The 7951-nt window shown below is 34.2% G+C and overlaps 2 protein-coding genes across 2 annotated transcripts; one reads left to right on the forward strand and one right to left on the reverse strand.

Annotated features, from left to right (window-relative positions):
• Positions 1-228: 228 nt before the first annotated feature.
• Positions 229-3030, reverse strand: mRpS23 (mitochondrial ribosomal protein S23). Its single transcript, XM_018444576.1, has 4 exons — positions 2860-3030; positions 1707-1868; positions 1534-1639; positions 229-1467 (listed from the first exon to the last, which is right to left on the reverse strand). The coding sequence occupies exons 1-4, from the start codon at positions 2901-2903 to the stop codon at positions 1342-1344; spliced, it is 438 nt and encodes a 145-aa protein (XP_018300078.1). The 5' UTR covers positions 2904-3030; the 3' UTR covers positions 229-1341.
• Positions 3031-3184: 154 nt separating this feature from the next.
• On the forward strand, positions 3185-7925 carry Mcm3 (minichromosome maintenance 3). Its single transcript, XM_018444573.1, has 11 exons — positions 3185-3333; positions 3753-3865; positions 3970-4178; positions 4529-4659; positions 4743-4981; positions 5079-5321; positions 5460-5823; positions 6085-6389; positions 6533-6683; positions 6763-7199; positions 7534-7925. The coding sequence occupies exons 1-11, from the start codon at positions 3265-3267 to the stop codon at positions 7730-7732; spliced, it is 2460 nt and encodes an 819-aa protein (XP_018300075.1). The 5' UTR covers positions 3185-3264; the 3' UTR covers positions 7733-7925.
• The last annotated feature ends 26 nt before the right edge of the window (positions 7926-7951 follow it).

A 7951-nucleotide genomic window follows, 5' to 3' on the forward strand; every position in this document is an offset into this window, starting at 1 on the left:
GTGGAAACGGGCATATATACGTCGACTCATTTTATTTAATTATATGAATAATCAGTGTATCCCAAACGTAATCGATGTGATATGAAATACTCAGTGAAAAAAAGAATGTAAAATATTGTCATAAAAAAATGTTATATTATTTTTAATTATAATGTTTTTTAATTACACTTAATAATAAGTTCTTCTATTTGCTAGAAATTTTCTTTTGTTTAATAGATATTCGTTCCTTCTCTATATATTTAAGCATTTTTTATATCTTTCAATAGCTTATAGCAATAAAATAAAAATGGAATGTAACATTGTAATACAATACAACACATTTAATTCACCCGTAACTCATTTAAACGAGAAGCGGCATTTAAAGGTCTAAATGGATATTATCTTTAGGAAATGTGATGTGGTTGGTCGAGAATATTTTCAATAATGTACGATGCGTACATCTTTGGCTGTTATTCTCGAACCAGCGCGTTCGAGGTGCACTGATTCTATATCTTTAATTTGTAGCGCATTTTATAATTATTTTTTTAATTACTCGTACCTGCAGCGCGTAAAGCGAATCACAGTGATATACGCAGCTTGTATCCCCTTTTTTCTAATATGACTATTGTAAAGGAATGTGATTGAAGTTTGAAGCGTTCATGGAGCGAAGATTAAAAGTAAGTCCAAACTAAACAGACAATTGACGATCTCTCGTATGTATGACCGAAAATTTCTTACGCTTGTTCCTGTTTGGAATCAAAGTAGGATAATGTCTGAAATCATTGATGATAGAAAAAAAAATAATTCGTCGAGATCCTTTACTCGGAAGGGCTCCGAATAATTGAAAAGTCCCACGCGTACCTCTGTACATGCAATCGCAAATTTCCTACGTTTGTCTGGCAAAATCTACAAGTGCGAGAGCAATGTCTAAGACCATTGACGCTCCAAACTTCAATCACATAGTAAAGAAATAGAAATTATCATCCTATACAATTATTGTCACATATGCCTTGAAATATGATTAACGTTGTGTAACGAATAATTAATTATTGTGACTGAAAATTCTATGCGATTGATCTCTGTACATTAAGTACATCATTGTAAATTCATGTTTACTCATCGTGAGGATCATTATAGTTATCATCTCACTTATCGATATAAGTTAATTTTGCAGGAACTCATTGTTATTTAATGTATTGATTGTCACGAAATATAAACACTGTTGTTGAACAAGACTCGTTAATTACGTATATTTCTGTCAGTATCACAACAATGTAGGATAGCATTTAACACAGATATCAGATGTTAAATAATAAGATCTTTATTTACAACAGAACTTACGGTAAGAATATATGTTTTTAGTCACTTAGAGCTTCTGGACGAATCGGAACTTGATTCATTCTCTCTCCTCGATTCCATTTTTATTTCCATTTCAGAAACGTACTGCTCCATCGCCTGTTCGTATGCTTCATTTTCTGACAGTTCTTCCTATCAATTAAATGTATTCTTAGTATTATTAAAAAATTAATTTAATTGATAGATTGAATAATTTACCTTTTTTATCGTTTGGTACATGGATAGAAAGTTCTGCGTTGCAGATTTTACATTTTCGTTTGCCAAATTAGTAGCTGGTATAAATGTCTGATCATTATGAAACTTTCTGTAATAAAAAATATATTTGCATAGTATAATATAAATATTTTATTGAACATATTAAGATGTCTTACGCTCGAATAAAATCCTCTTTATAAAAGATAGGTGTAACTGGCTTCTTTGGCAGCTGTCTGTCGAATCTCGGTTCATATTTCGGGGGAAAAGCTTCATATACTATCAACCACAACGGCACGTCTTCCTCTTTTATAGCTTTGCCTTTTAATAGTGAAGTAATTCTGAAATGTATTCCATTATATAGAATGTACAGGCATTATTATAAAATGTTTAGATCATCTATTTTTAAAGTATAAGGACTCAGGTATGATGAAAAGTACAAGCACAATAACAAATGCAGATAATAGGAAGCAGAAGAACAAGAAATAACATAGGTAATAAATTTTAATCAGAAACTGTACCAATGCACAGCAATTTTTAATAGATTGAAATTTATTGTGTATTATTCCCTATTCTTATTTCCTATTTCATGACTACGCATGCATTTAAAATATTTTTATTTAAGACACATTTGTAATACAAATATAGTTTGTATTTCAGTGGAACATATGAAAGTATTATGTACTTTGTATTTAAAATCGAAAGATTAAAAGTTTTTTGTATTTTGTAATTCGAAGAATAAGAATGGATGTCACAATCTTAGTATTCAAAATACGAAGTCCTTCCAATCTTTCGTATTACCAACTCATTGTAGAATCAGCTTTAGAGATTCTTAGTTTTTCGTAGATATTCGTAGTGAGACGTAGAATAACGGAGGATTTTTAAATTTTTCAAAGAAACAACGTTGCTTTATGTCCCCCACTATGAAAAACTAATAATTTCTAAGATCTTGTCTCAATCTATATAGTTTTTCTTAATGCCTGGTTTATGCTTCGGTCTTAATCCTAAAATCCTAAAATTCAACCAATGGAATACAGATTTTAATTAGGACCAATTAAGACTGGCAGACCTATTGGCTGAATTTTAGGATTTTAGGGTTAAGACCGAAGCATAAACCAGGCATTAAATTTTTCTGCCAGGGTAGAGAATTAAATTCTAAAGAGAAGTTCTAAAGAGAAAATTTGTAGACCTAAGTTCTAAAGATAATGCATAAACGATTTAATATCAAGATTCTCTAATTAATTCAAGATAAAATAATAAAACATTGATTTCGCTGCAGTTCGTTAACAATTGCTATTTTAATTTCTAAAACAATTTTGAATGTGGACTCACCTGGTATATATAGTGCCGATTTTCTCCAGTCTGCTTTGTGCCATCGTGTATTTCTCTGACGTTTCCACGAACGATTTAAAACAAAGCCAAAGCTCAACCCGCTCAACCTGGCGAACTGGACACCCACAATCTAAAATATAACCTTTCAAGCATACCGTCAAAACATGTCGTCGCCATTTTTAAAACGTTACAGTTCGAGAAACCTGGGAAAAAATTCCCTAGAAATTAGCACGTGGAACGACTGGGGTTTTTTCGGCGCAACGATTTGGCTCGCATGTGTTTTCCCGCGTAAATGGCAGAGAGTTGCTTCTCCAGCTTTTCTCGCAAAGGGTTTCGGATTTCGCAAGTACTTGTTTATTTTACCAGAATTTACAGCGCGATAAGTGTCGATCGCCCGCCGCAAAAATGGATACGGAATTCGATCAGAATCTGGAACAAATAACACGCGAATATGTTGATTTTTTGGACGATGCGGTAAGTATCGTCAAAATTTGTTGTTTATAACGTTTACTTGGCTACAATTTTTAGTTGTATTTTAATCCTCCGTAATAAATTTTTTTGCTTATGAAAAAAATATACAGTGTGTTAAACGAAAAATAATTATTAAATCCCTGTAAGAAATATAAGTATTTGGATGGATATGTAACTTCATCCTTACTTGCCAAGTCACATGGCATTATTAGAAGTAAATGTCACATTACTACACTAATAGCCATTCTACAATGTGCTCTTTGTTTCCTGTTTCTTGCTGTTTGTCTCTTGGCTTTTTGACCAAAAGGCAAGAGACAAACAGCAAGAAACAGGAAAAAAGAGTACATTGTAGAACAACCATAAATGATGTTTTGTTTTTGCTTGATATTTTTATGAAATCCTTGTGCTCGTTATTTTTGTAGGAAGATCAAAGCATATATGCCACTATGATTAAGAATATGATTCATGAAGATAAAAACAGATTGGTCGTAAACATCAATGATTTAAGAAGAAAAAATCCTGCCCGTACAGCAAGGTATATAATAGATTTGTCTCTTTAATTCTTGCCAATGTACAGCATGAACAAATTACGTAAACTGTAATATTAATGATAAATCATAAGATTCGATTGTGTTGCAGTCTGTTGAATAACTCCTTCGAGGAGCAACTGGCATTTCAGAATGCCCTGAAACAATATATCTCGAGCATAGACATTGATTACGCTAAGAACAATAAAGAGTTTTTTGTAGCTTTCGAGGGCAGCTTTGGAAACAAGCATGTCACACCTAGAACGCTTACTTCTCGTTTCCTGGGTAACTTGGTGTGTATGGAGGGTATTGTCACAAAATGCAAGTATCCAAGAAAAAAATAAAGAATTTAATTTCTGCATAGAATTATAGAATTTATCTGAACCTGTTTATATAATCTTGTATTAATTTTGTATTAATTTATTTATTCGTGTTAAATTTGTCAAGTTTTATGAAAAATTTATATTTATAGAATAACGTCACATTTATGAAATAAAGATATCTGAAAAAGCAAATTTAATTTCTGCTTAGACTTATTTATAGAATTTATCAGATTCTCTTTATCATTCTCTTTTAATAGATATATTTAATTTATTCGTGTATTAAATTTGTCGAGTTTTATAAAATTTATATTTAAAATATCATTTTTTAAATAAAAATGTCTATCGTAGGTTCATTAGTACGACCGAAAGTTGTGAGGAGCGTCCATTACTGTGACGTGACCAAAACAGTCCTGGAAAGAGCCTATTCAGATCTAACTTCCTTGGAAGCATTTCCCCACTCTGCTGTTTATCCAACTACTGTAATTATTCCTACCATTTAAATGAAATATTTAAAGAAGTATTTGTGGTATTTAGTTTGAAGATTCGTTTCTCTGCGTAACAGGATGAAGCCGGCAATCCGCTTGAAACGGAATTTGGTTTGTCGACTTACAAGGATCATCAGACGCTCACTATACAGGAGATGCCGGAAAAAGCTCCAGCCGGTCAATTACCACGAAGTGTGGATGTAATTTGTGATAACGATCTAGTGGACTTATGCAAGCCTGGAGATCGAGTGCAGATTGTTGGAAACTACCGATGTCTACCGGGAAAACAAGGCGGATATACAACCGGAACTTTCAAGTATGTTTCAGACAAGAATCGAGAATTGTTTCCCAGTTTAATTAGGTCTCATAATCCGTATATCTTTATCTCAAAACTTACCGCAATAATTATATAGGACGGTCCTTATCGCTAACAATATAATGCAACTGAGTAAGGAAGCTAATCTTGCGATTACCCATGACGACGTAACTATGTGCAAGAAACTAGCTAAGAACAACCCCTGCAAGAATATCTTCGAGCTTCTCGCCAAGTCCCTTGCGCCATCCATACACGGCAATGAATATATAAAAAAAGCGATTCTGTGTCTCCTTTTGGGTGGAGTGGAGAAGATTTTACCAAACGGTACGAGGTTGCGAGGGTAAGCTTTTGCACAATTCTTTATGATTTCATACTGAAAAACAGATTACAAAATCCTCAATAGCTCTGTGCACATCACAGTATTCATTAATGATGATTGTGTAATAATATAATCGGATCTTTTTGATATATATTACAGAGACGTAAATGTATTACTAATTGGAGATCCATCAGTGGCCAAGTCGCAACTACTACGTTATGTGTTGTGTACTGCTCCACGAGCAATTCCAACCACTGGAAGAGGATCTTCCGGCGTTGGTTTAACAGCAGCGGTTACAGTCGATCAAGAGACTGGCGAACGCAGATTAGAGGCGGGCGCGATGGTCTTGGCGGACCGCGGTGTCATTTGCATCGACGAATTTGATAAGATGTCGGACATTGATAGGACGGCGATACACGAGGTGATGGAACAGGGAAGAATCACGATCGCCAAGGCGGGAATTCACGCCAGCCTGAATGCGCGCTGTTCGGTACTAGCGGCCGCGAATCCTGTGTACGGGAGAGTAAGTTCGGATCGTTTTGAAAAAGCTATTTGTATCTGATTCTGTTTAATGATAAAATTTAAACTTATAGATTTCTGTGCAATTTACGAAAAATAAGCTTGAATTGGATTCGCCTTTTAGCAAAAATATTTCCATATTAAAAATTGTAATTACTCATAAAATGTAATATATAATAAATAGAGTAATATATTAATATGTTAATTATTAAATTGATTTTAAGAAATATGTGAATATTATTTAATGAAAGCTCCACATTTTCAGTACGATCAGTATAAAACTCCCATGGAGAATATCGGCCTGCAAGATTCTCTATTATCGCGTTTCGATTTGCTCTTCGTTGTGCTGGACATAATTGATTCAGATCAGGATCATATAATTAGCGATCACGTCGTCCGAATGCATCGATACAGAAGTCCTCTGGAACAGGACGGGGAGGCTCTGAGCTTGGGCTCAAAGTTGGACATGTTGACTACGAAAAATCCGGATGATGTAGCTACCGAGGAGACCCAGTCCCAAGTTTACCAGAAATACGATCCACTTCTACACGGGCAAACGCGTTCTAAAAAGTAATCCACTTTTATTATATTATATTTTATTACATTGAATCTAGATTGAATCGAGATTTTGATTCGATTGATCTTACAACAATATGAAACTCTAATTGCGTAGATTTTGTACAAGAAACTTATGTTTCGAATTTCTTTCTCAGCGACCAGATTCTCGCCATACAGTTCATGAGAAAATACATACACATTGCACGATGCATGAAACCCAAGCTCACGGAAGAGGCCAGTGCCGTTATCGCAGAGGAATATTCGAAACTTCGATCGGAAGATATGGTGGAATCCGATGTTGCGAGGGTGAGTAGAAGGAAAACCCCAGATTTTAATTTTAAAAATATACAAGTGCGTGCATGACATTTTTTGGAATAACTACCAGACTCAACCGGTGACCGCGAGAACTCTGGAAACGTTGATTCGGTTGTCCACGGCACACGCGAAAGCACGACTCTCGAAGAACGTGGAGAGCGAGGATGCACACGCCGCGATAGAGCTCGTACAGTTCGCTTACTTCAAACGCGTGCTGGAGAAAGAAAAGAGAAAGCGGCGACGTCATGATAGCGACGCGTCGGAAGCTGCAGACGAGATAGAGGAGAACAGGCAGGCGAAGCGTTCTAAAAAGATGAAAGAGGGAGAAGTCGATCCATACGAATACGATAGTGATGACGAATATATCGAACAAGCAACAAGAAGAATAACCAGGTCACAAAAACCCAGCACGCACACGGAGTCGCACAGCACAGAGACCGAAGGTCCGGAATCCTCCGTTCCCGAAACAACCACCGTTTCTCAAACAGCGACAATCACGCAGGAAAGGTAATTTTTTGTTAAATTAATTATGCTTTATGAATTAGCAGAATCATTAATTAAATAGTCATATAAACTTCGTTTATATAATTATTACATAATGACAAAATTAATATAATCTAACTTAATAATTAAAGTTAACTAAGTAATTAAATAAATGATTTTCCCTCGCCTGACTTTTTCTTTACGCTTTAAATATTTTCAACATGTTACTTGTATATTTTTATTCTGTTACGTGTCTGTTAAAACAAAAAAATTAAAGTTGCAGAGAAAGTATAATTATTAAGTATAATAATATATAGTAATAAAAAGTATAGTATTTTTAATTTCTTTCTAATTTTAGACTTGCAGTCTTCAAGTCGTCACTTAATAAATTGTTCCAAGAACGCAGAGTTCAGAATATTCCAAAGACAGAAGTCATCGATCATCTAAACACAACACTTTCTCTGAACTTCACATCCGATGAAATTAATGCCGCTATTAACACCATGACAGATGCAAATCAGATTATGGCGGTGGAAGATCTTATCTTTTTGATATAAAACGTTTTTATAATGTTTCGTTATTATGTTTTAAACAATAACTGAAGCAGGTGATATATTTAGACTATTAATTTATCAGGTAAAATAAAATTCCTAATCACTCGCTGCAATTGATTAGATATGAGAAACAAGAAATTATTCATTATAAGTACAATGAATAATTAGTTATCCTTTTTTTATAATTTATGCGAATCTTCTGGACAAATATTTTTTTATACC

Source organism: Mycetomoellerius zeteki, unplaced genomic scaffold, assembly GCF_001594055.1.
Source record: "Mycetomoellerius zeteki isolate Tzet28-1 unplaced genomic scaffold, Tzet1.0 scaffold151, whole genome shotgun sequence".
Classification (NCBI taxonomy): domain Eukaryota; kingdom Metazoa; phylum Arthropoda; class Insecta; order Hymenoptera; family Formicidae; genus Mycetomoellerius; species Mycetomoellerius zeteki.

Excerpts from the sequence above, each read along its gene's own strand:
- mRpS23 (XM_018444576.1), bottom strand. The coding sequence starts at position 2,903 with ATGGCACAAAGCAGACTGGAGAAAATCGGCACTATATATACCAG. Across the intron at positions 1,869-2,859 it reads ATCGGCACTATATATACCAG|AATTACTTCACTATTAAAAG; the intron begins GTGAGTCCACAT and ends AATACATTTCAG. Across the intron at positions 1,640-1,706 it reads AAAGAGGATTTTATTCGAGC|AAAGTTTCATAATGATCAGA; the intron begins GTAAGACATCTT and ends TTTTTATTACAG.
- Mcm3 (XM_018444573.1), top strand. The coding sequence starts at position 3,265 with ATGGATACGGAATTCGATCAGAATCTGGAACAAATAACACGCGAATAT. Across the intron at positions 3,334-3,752 it reads TTGATTTTTTGGACGATGCG|GAAGATCAAAGCATATATGC; the intron begins GTAAGTATCGTC and ends TTATTTTTGTAG. Across the intron at positions 4,982-5,078 it reads TATACAACCGGAACTTTCAA|GACGGTCCTTATCGCTAACA; the intron begins GTATGTTTCAGA and ends ATAATTATATAG.